This window comes from Oncorhynchus masou, chromosome 12 (genome assembly GCF_036934945.1).
Source record: "Oncorhynchus masou masou isolate Uvic2021 chromosome 12, UVic_Omas_1.1, whole genome shotgun sequence".
Classification (NCBI taxonomy): Eukaryota; Metazoa; Chordata; class Actinopteri; order Salmoniformes; family Salmonidae; genus Oncorhynchus; species Oncorhynchus masou.
This window is the reverse complement of record NC_088223.1, coordinates 69,838,241-69,851,903: the sequence shown is the minus strand read 5'-3', so window position 1 is coordinate 69,851,903 and position 13,663 is coordinate 69,838,241. Positions and strand designations below refer to the sequence as shown.

The 13,663-nt window shown below is 41.5% G+C and overlaps 1 protein-coding gene across 2 annotated transcripts in view; it reads right to left on the bottom strand.

Moving 5' to 3' along the window:
- The window catches only part of LOC135550737 (histone-lysine N-methyltransferase, H3 lysine-36 specific-like), a 39,979-nt gene extending 26,567 nt beyond the window's left edge, over nt 1–13,412 (bottom strand). Inside the window, exons 1-16 of one of the 2 annotated variants that reach the window (XM_064981813.1) lie at nt 13,341–13,412; nt 11,160–11,986; nt 9,070–9,211; nt 8,674–8,846; nt 6,358–8,557; nt 6,015–6,127; nt 5,672–5,927; nt 5,397–5,485; nt 5,225–5,270; nt 4,799–5,001; nt 4,462–4,599; nt 4,175–4,298; nt 3,042–3,242; nt 2,548–2,727; nt 2,199–2,355; nt 1,665–1,870 (exon numbers count right to left, since the gene is read on the bottom strand). In XM_064981813.1, coding sequence (XP_064837885.1) covers nt 1,665–1,870; nt 2,199–2,355; nt 2,548–2,727; nt 3,042–3,242; nt 4,175–4,298; nt 4,462–4,599; nt 4,799–5,001; nt 5,225–5,270; nt 5,397–5,485; nt 5,672–5,927; nt 6,015–6,127; nt 6,358–8,557; nt 8,674–8,846; nt 9,070–9,211; nt 11,160–11,969 — 5,038 coding nt within the window. In that variant the 5' untranslated portion in view covers nt 11,970–11,986; nt 13,341–13,412. Of the gene's footprint in view, nt 1–1,664; nt 1,871–2,198; nt 2,356–2,547; nt 2,728–3,041; nt 3,243–4,174; nt 4,299–4,461; nt 4,600–4,798; nt 5,002–5,224; nt 5,271–5,396; nt 5,486–5,671; nt 5,928–6,014; nt 6,128–6,357; nt 8,558–8,673; nt 8,847–9,069; nt 9,212–11,159; nt 11,987–12,673; nt 13,037–13,340 lie in introns of those variants that run through there. The other variant, XM_064981812.1, reaches the window with a different exon arrangement.
- Between the last annotated feature and the right edge of the window lie 251 nt (nt 13,413–13,663).

Here is a 13,663-nt window from a genome sequence, read left to right as displayed (position 1 = left end):
CCAATAGTTTTCATCCCAATAGTTTTCATCCCAATAGTTTTCATCCCAATAGTTTGCATCCCAATAGTTTTCATCCCAATAGGACACTTTATATACATCACAGAAGACTGAAATATAACAAAACCGTTTGACGTAGAAACACCATATTTTCTGCATATTTTTTAAAATATATATTTTTAATTACTTATGAGATAATGAAATATATTAATAACATTCCACACATGAGGCCACTAGGTCATTTAACTGCAGGAAAGGGCTACAAAAGTCTACTCGGTAATAACAGAGGGGCAAATAAAACTCATAGAATTAAAAGGAAAGTATTACATCTTCCTAAGTCTGAGGGTGGTTTTAACCTTCCAGACTTGGAATTGTATCAACTCACCACCCAAGGCTTTTACTTGAGACATATAGTTAAATGCACTAAAGAGGAACAATGGGTACATATTGAAGATGTGCATGCTCATCCCTCAGAATGTTTTTATGTGTCCATTTTCAAAGAAAAGCTAAGAAAATTAACAACTTCATAGTTAAGAACAACATGGAAGAAAATGTTGTTATAACACAACCCTATGGAACAATCCTTGGATAGCGTTTCAGAATTCCCCGATAAATTGGTCCACTTGGAAAACTAAAGGCATAAAAACCATAAATTACTCGGTAATAGGAAATAAATGTATTTCCATGACAGCTTAAAATTTTGGATTGACTAATGTAGATATTTTTAAGTACATCCAACTTAAGTTTTATATCACGAAATGTTGATTAGAAATATTTTGGACATCAGAGCAATCTTGAGAGAATCCTATTTGAGTCCGAAAAGGATATTCATATGATAGGTAAACTGTACAAAACCTTTCAGAGAGCATATCCAACTGACAATCTCTTAGAAACAAATATAAACTATTGGAATCAAGAATTAAAAATAACTGATATTGGCACAAGATGGAGGGAATGTTGGAACATAACTAATGAGATTACAGTTAACGAAAATGTACTCTTAATCCAGTATAAATTAATGTATAGAATGTATTATACAAGAGACAAAATTCACAAATTCTACAACACAACGGCAGAGTTGTCTGAAGTGTAAAACTAACAATGACTCAATAATCCATGCCTTCTGGGAATGTTATAAAGTCCAAAAGCTATGGGTAGAGTTAGAAAGTTGGCTGTCAGAACTATTACAATGTAAATGAACTTTCAGTCCGTCTATCTGTATATTTCAAGTCATGGCATATGAGGGCGCAGTGAGATAACCCGATAGGTTGGACGTTACTTTTCTCGTCCATCAAAAACTGTAAATCAACCAATCTTCCATTGTTAATGCAATGGAAAGTTCAAATGCTTTATTATCTAAAAATGTAAATTGCGTGGGCGAGGGAGAGAAACAAAATGGTGCATTTTGAGACCATGTGGCGTAGAGTGATGGGAGCGCTGGAGATGGGTGTGTGTGCTTGTGGGTCTGTGCAGGTATTATGTAGTTGATGTTTGTATGATGTTGTAGTTTGTATGTGTATGTTTTATATTGTTTATAAAATATCAAATAAGTTTCCTTTTAGTTGAAACTCTATATAAACTATATTCGACTACCTCTATTATTTTAAAAGTTGGTATTTTCAAACTATTTCTAACTATTTTCTGCCCAGGGCTGTTGGTGTGAATACCTTTCTTGTAGATGGCGTCTACACCCTTCCCCATCTTCTCCTTGTTGTTGGTGTCTACGTCCATGTAGGGGAAGACTCGGGCCTGGTAGGTCCACAGGTAGTCGTTGGAGCCAAAGAAGTGCACAGGGAACTCTCCTACATTGTGCCTCATACGTAGGATGTTCTCCGGAATGTTCTTGGGATGGCTGACCTCCGCAGGCCACCACCTAGACAGAGGATAGGAAGGGAAAAGACGATATGAATAAGAAAAGAAAATGGGTCACGGCCCAAGGTATAAAGACCCTACAATTTTGCAACCACTGCCATATTGGGAATAGAAATGCAGGTGCATTTTGGTTCTCAGTACCTTGGATGTTTAGTAATGTCAGAACACTTCAGAGTTAGGATATTTTAGCATTGGGAATGTGGTTAAGGCAGGGGAGGACATTTACTAATATACTGAATGCCAATCTGCTTCTGCTTTAGCCTTCTTGTTGTTGTTTTACCAAAACAATGCCGGGCCAGTAAGGTTGGTACCCAGGCGGCTGTACTGACCTGTATCGGCCCACTTTGACCCACAAGATGTCCTTATAGTGGGGCTTTTTCCCGGCCAGGCAGTCGTTGCAGAACCAACTGCCCTCGGGCATGTCGATGTTCAGACACTCCTGGTGGAAGGCAGCAGGACACGACTCACAGCACAGCAGACTGCCCCCTGTAGCATGGGAGAAGAATAACAGTTTGGCTACTGAACTGGTCTACGGGATTGAAAACACACGAGTAAACAGATGTAACTGAGATCTAGTGTTTAAGAAAATTGGACGCTGATCATGTAATGTACATGACATAATAGCGTACCTATGCATATCTGACTCTAACAACACAACATATGTGGAGGCCGGCGTACCTTCGGAGCAGACAAAGCACCAGCTGACATTGACGTGTTCATGGTTGCGGAAGCCCCTGCGAGGGGTGAAGTGGTTGGGACACAGGAAGCTGTTGTTGGCCAGGACCACACTGCCCGCTGCCATGCAGTAGTCATTGGCATGGTACGCCACAGGGCAGCGCACACAGCGTGTCAGACGACCTAAAGGACACACAACACAGGGGAGACGGGCAGAATGAGCTGTTAGTTAGAATATCTGGTATACTGGTATATATTTTCTTCCCACAGCTCACTTCAATTAGTTTGTCTTTCTATCATGCTGTTGAAATAAACTGAATTGCTGTGCAAAAATGAAAATTATTTTAGCACAAACGTGTGCAAAAATGTTTCTATTACCAACTCCAACATCATCATTTCCTCCGTGGAGTTACCAATATACCGGGACTTCAATTGAGCAGAATTGCATAAAACGAAGCTAAACTAAACTGTGTTGGGTGAAGCAGAGCAGCACCCACCTTTGGAGACGGAGGGGTTGACAGGGTTGGTTATGAAGCAGGACAGACAGACGTGGAGAGAGCAGCGGAGACCCCGGTGCAGGGGGGCAGCGGGAGCGTGGTTGGCTATACACTCTCCATGGTAGAACTTCCCACACACTGGGATCATACAGCGCATCACATCCTCCCCGGGCTTCTTACACACAAAACAGGTGTGGACTCCTAGAAACAAACAAATCAGCTTTAATCAATGGATTTGCTTTTACTAGCCAGAGATTTATGGATGCTAGGATGAGAGGATGACAGGGGAGAGAATCAGCAAAATAGCGTGTGAAACAATCAGAGAGAACACTTATAACTCTATGTGCAATTAATAATAGTCTTTCCATAATTTTGTCTGAGCAGGAATGGGGCTTAAAAACATGACACTTCCATTGAAGTGGCATCCATTGAATTGGCGACAGATTTTCATACAAATTTTCTAAAATCCGCATAAAAACAATATGCGCATTTTCCCAGTAGAGATGTGTTTCCATCAAATTGACTTGTTGCTGATCAAAGGTTGTGTGTGATGACGTAGTGCACATAAAAATAGCTTCTGTGGCTAAATTCCCATGTACCGAATAACAAATACAAGATCAAATGGATTTCCTTCGCATTTTCAACTCTACGCACGTATAGCCTACACGATGAGATTATTATGGACAAAAGAGCAAGATTATTTTTATTTGTCAAATGGCAGCCAAGCATCGATGATCATGTCACCAGAATAAGACCATCAATAATTATTGTAAAGGAGCATCAAGATCATCACCTTGCACCTCATCTCCCTGTGAAGTTTAAGTCCACACAACATGTCATCGCGTGACTCCAGGTTTACTTCGATAAAATGGTTATTATATCAATACTTGTGCATTAAAAGTGTTTCCACTGACATTTCTCACATAAATCATTTTACAGACACAAAACATTCCCACCCCTTTTGCCGCATTTTGTTTTGTCAACATTTGAACATTTACCTGAAAAAATGTTCTGTTTCCATCAGACCTGTAATGACATTTTTTATCCGACATGTACTTTACTCCCATAAAAAGGTTGGACGGAAACCTGGTTAATAAGTGGTTGTGTTTTTACAGAATATGTGCTTGACCCACCAGACTTGCACTCCTGGCAGACGAACTTCCCTATAGGAGGGTCTGTGAGGCCGATACACTGGAGGTGGAAGGCCCCACAACACTGGCCCTCACATAGCAGCAGCTCCCCAGTCTTCTCACACACCTACCATACAGTCCAGAAACATTTAGACAACATGACAACAACATTTACACAACTATCTGAAACAATGAATAAAGAGCAAGTGCAGTCAGTCCATAATCACATATTGCACATTAAAACAACACAAGGTAACCACTCCTACATTGGTGATGCGAGGCCTACTCACCTGACACACATTCTCTTTCAATGAGGCAGCGCCCCCTCTGTCCCCTATGATCTTCTTATTGGGGGAGAGTGGGCCATCGCACAGTGAAGACTCCTCCCTCATGGATGAAAAGCTGTCATCCAAACTGGATGTAAAACCCTGAGGAGCAAAGAAGAGGAAAATCAGCAGGAGAGTTCAAACACTGTAACACGATTCCATGTAGAAACATTTTTTACATTTGTATTTTCATTATTAGACTATTATTGAGTAATGTCTATTTTACCATGTACTTTCTATGTTATTATCGGGTCAAACATGGACCATAAAATAGAGCTTGAGATTTGACCTATTGTCTGACCTCTGGGTCTAGGGTATCCCTCCCATCGTCATGAAGATCAGTTTCCACACTGGGGGGCTTGGTGACGTCACAGTCTGGCCCCTTCTCCAGGCTGCTCTGGGTCAGGGGGCAGGGTGCAGGGGTGCAGGGTGTAAATGTGGAGGGTGCAGGGGTAGCTGTGGTAGGTTGTTTGATCTTTGATTTAGAAAAGAGTTGTCCAGAGCCTGGGAAGAAAAACAGTAAACTTTGATCCCAAGACCAATCAGCCCTTTGAATTGACAATCACTAAGTAAATGATGGCAGTATGACAAAGAATTGTGATAAACAGTGTATAGTCTCAAATGTATTGATGCTATTGCCATACTCATCTTACTCAAAAGTGAGAAAGACTCTTAAAAAGTATGTAATATGTGCAGTTTGAGGGAGATCCTTCCTGTGTAGACTGACCTGAAGGAAGAGGGTGACTTGATAAGATGGTCTTCAGGGACTTGACCTGTAATAGATAATTAACCAGTCAACCCATTTTAAGGCCTTCATTACTGTGAAGATAAATGGAACCATCAGATACAAAAAAAGTCCTTATTGAACAAAGCACGACCATTCCCTAACACCTCCATACCCTCTTCTTTGGAATTGTGGCAGTCTCCATAATCTTTGGAGTTGGTTTCCTCTGTCTCTTACGGATTGTTTCCAAATAAGGAACGTCACCTGCCACAAGACAACAGTGTTACTATGGACCTTTACACACATCTGGGATAATGACTACTACTACAGAGGAGTAATGTAATAAAAACAGCAATTACTTGGTTTCACGGCACACTGCACTGTGAAAACATTTTGTAATGGTTTGCAATCCAACCAAAGTATACATTTGATATATAAATAGTTTCTCACCAACATTCTTTGTCAGACCGTCACTCAGCAGCGAAGAGTCTCCTTCAGGAGGTGGGGTTAGAGTATCTATGGACAGGATAGGTGCATCCTGAGGGGGAGGGTTCTCTATTGGGGGAGAGGCTTGTCCAGTGGGGGTCTTGGATGGTTCGTCTGGGGGCAGAGTTTGTATTTCAGGAAGTGGGTTCAGAAGGGCGTGGTCATGTGTGGTTTTCCCTGATGGTTGGGGATCTGGTTTGTTGCTGTTGGAATGTGCCACCTGGAATAACATGAAGAGGGTATAGAGCTGGGATCATAATACAAAATCCTGAAAATCCAAGAGATGTAATATGTTTGAGTGAGCTACCTTTCCCAAAGGCTGGAGGGGCTTTTTCTGTTTCTTCCTTGCGCAGATTATCTGACTGTACTCTTCTGTCCATTCTATGAGTCTTTTGCTTGGTTTTCGAATTCGTTTATGTGCTGTGGAGGATAAATGTGCAAACAGTGTGACTTGTATACACCACACATGTTAAATCATTACATGTCATGATCTACAGAAGTTCATGGCCCTGCATCGGACACTTTTACTGCATAGCTGTTGATATTTTCATTATGGTATGACTTCAGAAGCAAAGTTAATGCATTGATCAGTAATGATCTCCTTTAGGATACCCTTCAATAAAGCCAAGGAAATAACAACAATTCTTTACCTGTGGGAGCCTCCTGGCCTTCCCCAGTACTTTGTGTAGTGTTTTCAGAAATTGTGGCGGCGATAGTCTGCTGGTCCAACACTATCTTTGGCTGAAAGGACACTGATGGTTCTGCACCACCCTGCTCCAAAGGCACCATGTTCTGTAGTCTCTCATTCGTTAGCCTACTGCAGCTCTCCCCCATCCCCCCTAATGTCTCTAAATCCTGGTCAAACTTCTCCCAAGAATTGCTCGGAAGGTGGTGCAAGGCTTCCATCCCAAGGTAGCCAGGTCCAGGAGACCTCTTACCAAAAGGCACTTTTCCATTCGGTTTCTTTTTAGTCTCAGATGAGCCTCTGTTTTTGGATAGCCTTTTCATGACCTGGTTTGTGCTGCCTTCAAGTTGTGGGATTTCTACCTTCAGAGAAGACTTGGGTTTGAGCTTGGCCTTGGTTTTGCTCTTGCCTTGTTTACTTTTACCGAGACACGGGCCTTGACCGAGTGACTCCTCTCCCAGTAAGGGTGGAATCATGGAAGGCTCCTCTTTTACATGAGCACTAGGTGGTCCGATTTCCAGCTCCAAGGGAGTTCCATCTTTCTCCCTGGTATCGTGCATGTCCTTCAGCAGCATGAGGAAAGTACTGAACTTGTAATTAGTGTCTGGTTTAAAAGACACAGGTTTCCCATCACCATCACTTGATTCCAGGGACTTGAAAGATAACTCTTTAATGTCTTTGAAGGCGTCCATGGGAGAGAAGCATGGCGAGGAACAGGACGACATGTCAGACACACAGTTATTTTTCTTTGCCTTCCCAGATGTCAGAGGTATAAAGTCCACAGGCATCTGGGATATCAAGAAGCCCTCATCTTCAGTCTTAACCTCTGCTTCAAAGTCCTTCGAACTGGTGAACTTTGAGGAGGACCAATTTGGTAAACCAGTGATCTGATTATCGTTGTCAACCTTTAAAGGTTTTTCCTCTGTATAACAGTCTGTTTTGGTCTCTGGTTTATCAGAAGGAGTGTTTGTGGAAGATGACACCTCCTCCTCTGTCTTGTTGATAGGAAGGAAACAGCCAGGCTTTGGACTGGAGAACAGATTCTGTTTCCGCACTGCTAACTCCATAGCTTTAAGAGCTCTGGTCATCAGGCGGTTGCTAGCAGGCAGATGTGCAGGCTGCTTGCCCAGGGCCTTCGACTCATCAGGGGGCTTGGGCACACTTGAGACTGGAGGCTTCAATTGATCAACAGGATGTTCTTTGACTGTTGCACTATACCCTGGAGTCTTTGACTGATCACCAGTAATATCTTTGAATGTTGCATTGGACACTGGAGTCTTCAACTGATCAGCAGGGTGTTCTTTTACTATTACGCTGGACACTGGAGTCTTCAACTGATCAGCAGGGTGTTCTTTTACTATTACGCTGGACACTGGAGTCTTCAACTGATCAGCAGGGTGTTCTTTTACTATTATGCTGGACACTGGAGTCTTCAACTGATCAGCAGGTTGTTCTTTTACTATTACGCTGGACACTGGAGTCTTCAAATGATCAATAGAGCATCCCTTGATGGCAGCACTGGACGCTTGAGTCTTTCTGTTGACAGCAGCTGCAGTTTGAGTCTTTTTCTTGCAGGGACCCTTGCTGAAGGCACTGTGGTTAGATAAGGAGGTGGTAGTGTTGAGACGCCTGTCTTTTCCTGGTTTGCTGAACCACAGGCGACTGTGTCCTTCAGGCTGCTTCTTCACCTCTTTTACTACTGGAACTGAGGGCTGAGTCTGAGCATGCTTGGATTGACGCTCAAGTGCTTTAGGACACAAAATATTGGGGATAGAGTCAAGGTCTGAATACGGACATTCTTTTATGTCCCCCTCTGTGCTGTCAAATGTTGTTTTGGTGTTCAAGCACTCATTTTTAGCTTTAAATGCTTTACTTGGCTTCTTCTTGCTTTGAGGCTTCTTGGAAGTGCTTACTTTTGTTGGAGAATGTTTACTGTGAGGTGACAGAGATCCGTTTGTTAAGTTGCTTGGTGCAAGGGGTATACAGTTGGATGGATTGGAAGGGGGAGTTGGAAGGGCCTTGCCCTCTTTTTCTGATGTGGACCCATCATAGAGGGTTGTATTTATGGAGTCAGGTATAGAGACATCCATTTTGGGTCGCTCTGGGAGGGCAGATTCTGCTTCAGCCACACTGGTTTTCCAAGATGCATCAAACCTCTTGGGTATCTATGAAGGCAAATAAAGCTTTTCTGTAATCACAAATGTTTGTATTTTTAGGTACATTCAGGTAAAACATGATTCATTATTGTCCAACATATGCAAAGGCTGTGCCACATATTTACAATGTATTTGTAGTCTTCGTTCCTTTGCCTTCCTCTCCTGCGCAGCAAGGGGAGCTGTTCGAACTCAAAGCCTCCATGAAATGTGTGTATAGCTTTCCCTGTGACCCAGGCCAGTTCCACAGGCAGCCCAAAGGTCCTGATGTGGTACAGCCGACAGGGCCTGTCACTGTGCTCTGCAACATCATCACACAGGAGCAAAGGACCAAGGCCACTAGGTATTAGTGTTTGTAGATTTTCTATTAATTTAACCTTTATCACAGATATAACATATATTTTGCAAGAACAATATATGACAAGTGGATTGCTAAACACAAGACTTCCATGGTAGTGCAAATCTGTTCAACAAGATCAACTCAAACCAAACAACGGCTTATAATATCCAGGACCAGGTCCTACCTTTCATTTTGTGATAGGTTCCCTGTAGTGGGTCAACAGTCACCTCACAAGGCCACCAGGGTCTTCGGTTGAACTTTGCCCATATAACTTCCCCTTTTAAAAACTTTACAGGTGGTAAGGACTTCTTCTTTGGGCTGCCCATCTGTTGACAGACACCAAATAAGACAATATTTAAATTACTTCAAGTAATGTTTCAAAAGGTTTACAATTCATGCTATGTATTACATTACTATATCAGAATGTACACGCTCTTTCACATATGCAAATATGCCTGTAAAAATTTGGTCAAAATCTTTATCTTCAAACACATACAAGCATTCCAATATTTTCCAAGACTATATGTTGCCGAGTGGCCAGGACCACAGTCATTTAACATCTACAACCAATCTGGTTGCTATTGAGGCAAATTAGGTTAGGTAAATTTTAACCTCGTCCCCAAGTCTCAAATTGCTGGCGCATGAGAGAGCCGGCGTCAATAGGCAAAGTTAAATCCTTGCAACTCTATTCTAATTTTTACCAGATACAACATAGTGCAAACCAATATTACAAAATCAACTATCTTTTAAAATGTTTAAGAAACTTTCTTTAAACACTCTAAATGCATATATCAGCTCTGTACACACTCTCTGGCCTAGATGTCAGTCAACCTTACTAACAAGTGATTCCTCACGAAACTATACAGAATAAAACCGACCATGATTTGGGGGATTTTCACTCAATTAAATCCATAGGAGAGTTCTTTGGAGGAAGGATTGTTGACATACAGTATATTTTATATTTGTATCTTAAAACATAATTGAGACTTAATTAATATATGTGGGAATATTTATGACATTTTGGCCTTACCCAGGTGTATGGTGTCATATGAAGCTTCACCCCATTCTCTGTAATATGAGTAGTATTTTGATTTCAATAACAATGTTCTTACATTAATTTATGAATTTTGAAAATATAAAACTTTTGATTTGGCAAACAAATATAAAAATATATTGTTGAACATAATAAACTCTACAGGCATTGAAGGTTCCAGAGTGGGATCTCTGCTACTTTTAGTTATGATCCAATTTGTAAGCATTACCAACACAGTGAATGTGAAAATGGATTTAAAATATTCACCCTCTGCTCATGAATTGCAGGATGTGCAACGATACAAGGAAGGCTGTGGTTACATTGCCTACTATGCCAATTTCTCTCTATAAAATGGGCCATAACTTTAAAACTAGCAGAGATTAGAACTTTGATATGCCCATAGAATATATTATGTTCAACAATATATATATATTTTAAATGTGCCAAATCAAATATGGTTCATTTTCAATATTCATGTTTATATGTTTCAATATTCAGAAATTAATGTAATATATTTTTTCTTGAAATCAATATACTACTCATATTACAGAGCAAGCCATAAAGCTTCATATGACACATTTTTTTGCTTTGTAGCACCTACAGATGAAACATTAAGGGGTCTGAAAATGAGGCCTGGGCCTATGCTTTTAGATACAAATGTCAAATATATGTCAAGAATCCTTCCTCTAAAGAACCCTTCTATGGATAACATTTTGTGAAATCCCCAAAATCATGCTCATTTTTTGTTCTAGTTTTGCGAGGAATCCCACTAACCTTGTATCAACTGATCATGCAAACATGAACAAAGCTCGGGATATGAACTGACTAATGACATTTCTCTGTGCATATCTTTTATTGATTGCAAAAGGTAGAACTATTGACTATAATTTACCATGAGATGCTGGCGTATACTGAGCCAAACAGCAACTGAATGACATGGATCCTCTCCAGCTATAGTATGAGGAGCTTATCGATTATAGAGGAAGTGATCTTGCTTGACCTTTCTGGCTAATTAACCAGAATTTAGGCCTCTCACTATCTTCATTAACATTTCACATATAATCAAATCCCATAAGCTTGACAATTTATGTTGCACAGTAAAACAGGTGATCTGGACTGACTAGGAAGTACCCAGGCCAGAACTGTGACATGTTACAGGATTTAAATATGGGGGCTGTTTGGTACTGTATGATGTTGCTGTGAATAGCCATGTTATGTAAAAGCTCAGTAGTAGGACTTGCCATTGCAGGCCCAGAGGGGCTATTCCCAAGAGAGAGAGGCTTACAGTCACTCCCCCAGTCCTCATCTGACCCATCATGTGCTGTAAATGGGGGGACACCAGGGGACTGCAAGTCTTTACCCACAGACAGCCCTGGCTCTGGTACATTTTTAACCTTCAAGTTTAAAAGTCCAGGAAGAGGTTCAGGTGACTTTCCAACTTTTCTCTCTCTGTCTGTCAGAGGCAACGCTATATCCTCATCATCCTCTGCATTATCATCATCATTCTCATCATCAAACAAAGTGGACTCAAAGTGCAGGTAGCCATTTGCAAAGGGGCTGTTGCTATCCAGAGAGAAAGCTGGACTGGGTGGGTCAGAGAAGCAACAGTCACTCTTCTTCTCCACACTATGATTAGTCTTACTATTGTCTGTGTCTCTGCTGCCTGGCTGGGTAGCTGTGAGGACCAAGGAATTGCCGATGTCAGTTTTCCCAACAGCATCCCGGGTATGCAGGTCTTCCCTGGAGCCCTGGGAGGCCCTTTCCCCGACTCCAGGTAGGACCAGGTCCGGGTGGCTGACCATGGTGGTCAGGTGCTGTAGCCTTCTCAGAGGGCTGTAGGAGGAAGATAGGTCCTTGATGAACCCATAGGTGGATGTAGATTTCAGGGCAGGGGCGGTGGACAGCTGCATGGCACGTGGAGGGTCTAGTCTTGAATTGCGGTTATGGTGCTTTGAGCAGGAGGAGACAGGGTCATTGGGGGCAGAGGTCAATGTTGGGTCAGAGCAGCAGGCCTGAGCATCTTTCATGGGCAGTTCATAGGGCTGACTCATGCTGCCATGTCTCCACCCTAAACATAAAAGTAAAACAGAAATAGGTTTAAAAAAGTGATAGCAACTTTAATTGGATGGATTTTCAATTATTGATCACATATATTTTGTTGTCTATAATTATAGTATATTTATTGTAAGCTATCAAAGAGCATGGCAAAAAAATATGATAAAAAGTTATTATTACTGAGCTTCATTATCTATTAAAGTGTGACATAGTTATCTTGCCCCACCTCAAAAAAAAGATGAAGAATGAAAATAGGTATCAGGCAGCCACAATATTGTCATCATTCCACCCCTCGATCCCGCCAAGAACGTGGAATCGTGGCAACCTACTGCACGTTTGGAAGGCCAACGGTCATATTAAAATTTGACCAGCATAACTGTAATGACACGCTGTCCTTCCCAGCGTCAACGAAGGGTTAAATTGATTTCAAAAGGCTGATGTAGAAATCGCGAATGCCCATGAATAAAATGGACAGCTCTTGACAGCGCCTGCCGCCTGTGCATCAACTCTGTGTGCCATGGCTCACGAGGCACCAGAGATAGTGCATAGCTGGCACGCTACAATACAGTATGGACACACAAGTTCACACAGCCACACATTCGTACAGACTTAACATCGACCGATGTCTACTGTACATACACAATCACGGAATGTGTAAACAACAAAAGCGGATGTCAATGATATACCGCAATAATCTTACCATTGAAATGTCCGTCACCGCAAAAACAACTGTCAACCCTTTAATTTATATAATTAAATGTGCTGTTTTCCAATTTTATGAAAGCGGATAAGGAGAATCCCAGTAGCAGCAATACTAGGCCAGGATCCTGTGGACATACACTGTCTCTACTTGCGATAGCTGTTACTCCACCGGCGGCCCCTTCAAAAGAGAAATATATGCATGCATTTCACTTACTGAGAGAACCACCCCTTTACAGCGACATATCATAGTGTGCTATAAGTTTCTAATTCCATGTTACCTCATATTCAATGCATATTCTAATAAATGATTACTATTTCCTAGCTGTCGACCTGCCCCTTACAGCCCCAGACTACCCGTGTCTGTCTGTGAGAGCGGACCAATCGTCACTACCTCCCAACCCCCAGCATGAAGTATTTCTGAGGCTTTGAGTGCCACCAAAAATCCTAAAGATATGTGGGATGGAAGAAAGACGCACATATTCCTCTCTACTGGTCCAATCCTCGATAAATGATCACATTAATTTCTAATTACTGTCATTCACATTTATCAACTTGTGCCAACAATGCCAACAATGGCATAATATCATACCCCAAATGGAAACCTCATGCGCTTTATAAATTAAAGGATTATGTCTTCTTGTAGATGCATTCTAATATGGCTATACCCGGAAAACAGATGGCTTCCTTTCCTTTAGACGAGTTGCAAAGCCTTATTTCCTCTGCTCACCGGGTCCTTCAAAATGGAGTCTGTTCACAAAAAACAGGCCACAAAGTGTTAAAATATGCTCGATATAAAGTTCACATCAAAGCGCACAAAATGTAACCGCAATTACGCACACGTTTCCAATCCATCCAAAACATCCCAAAGCCTCAATGCAAAGCTGCATTAATTACACACCCTTCGAAGAAACTACATGCCACAATAATATTTTGTCAAAGCTATTTAGTGTATAATGCTATAATATGACAGGTTACGGAAGACTCACGA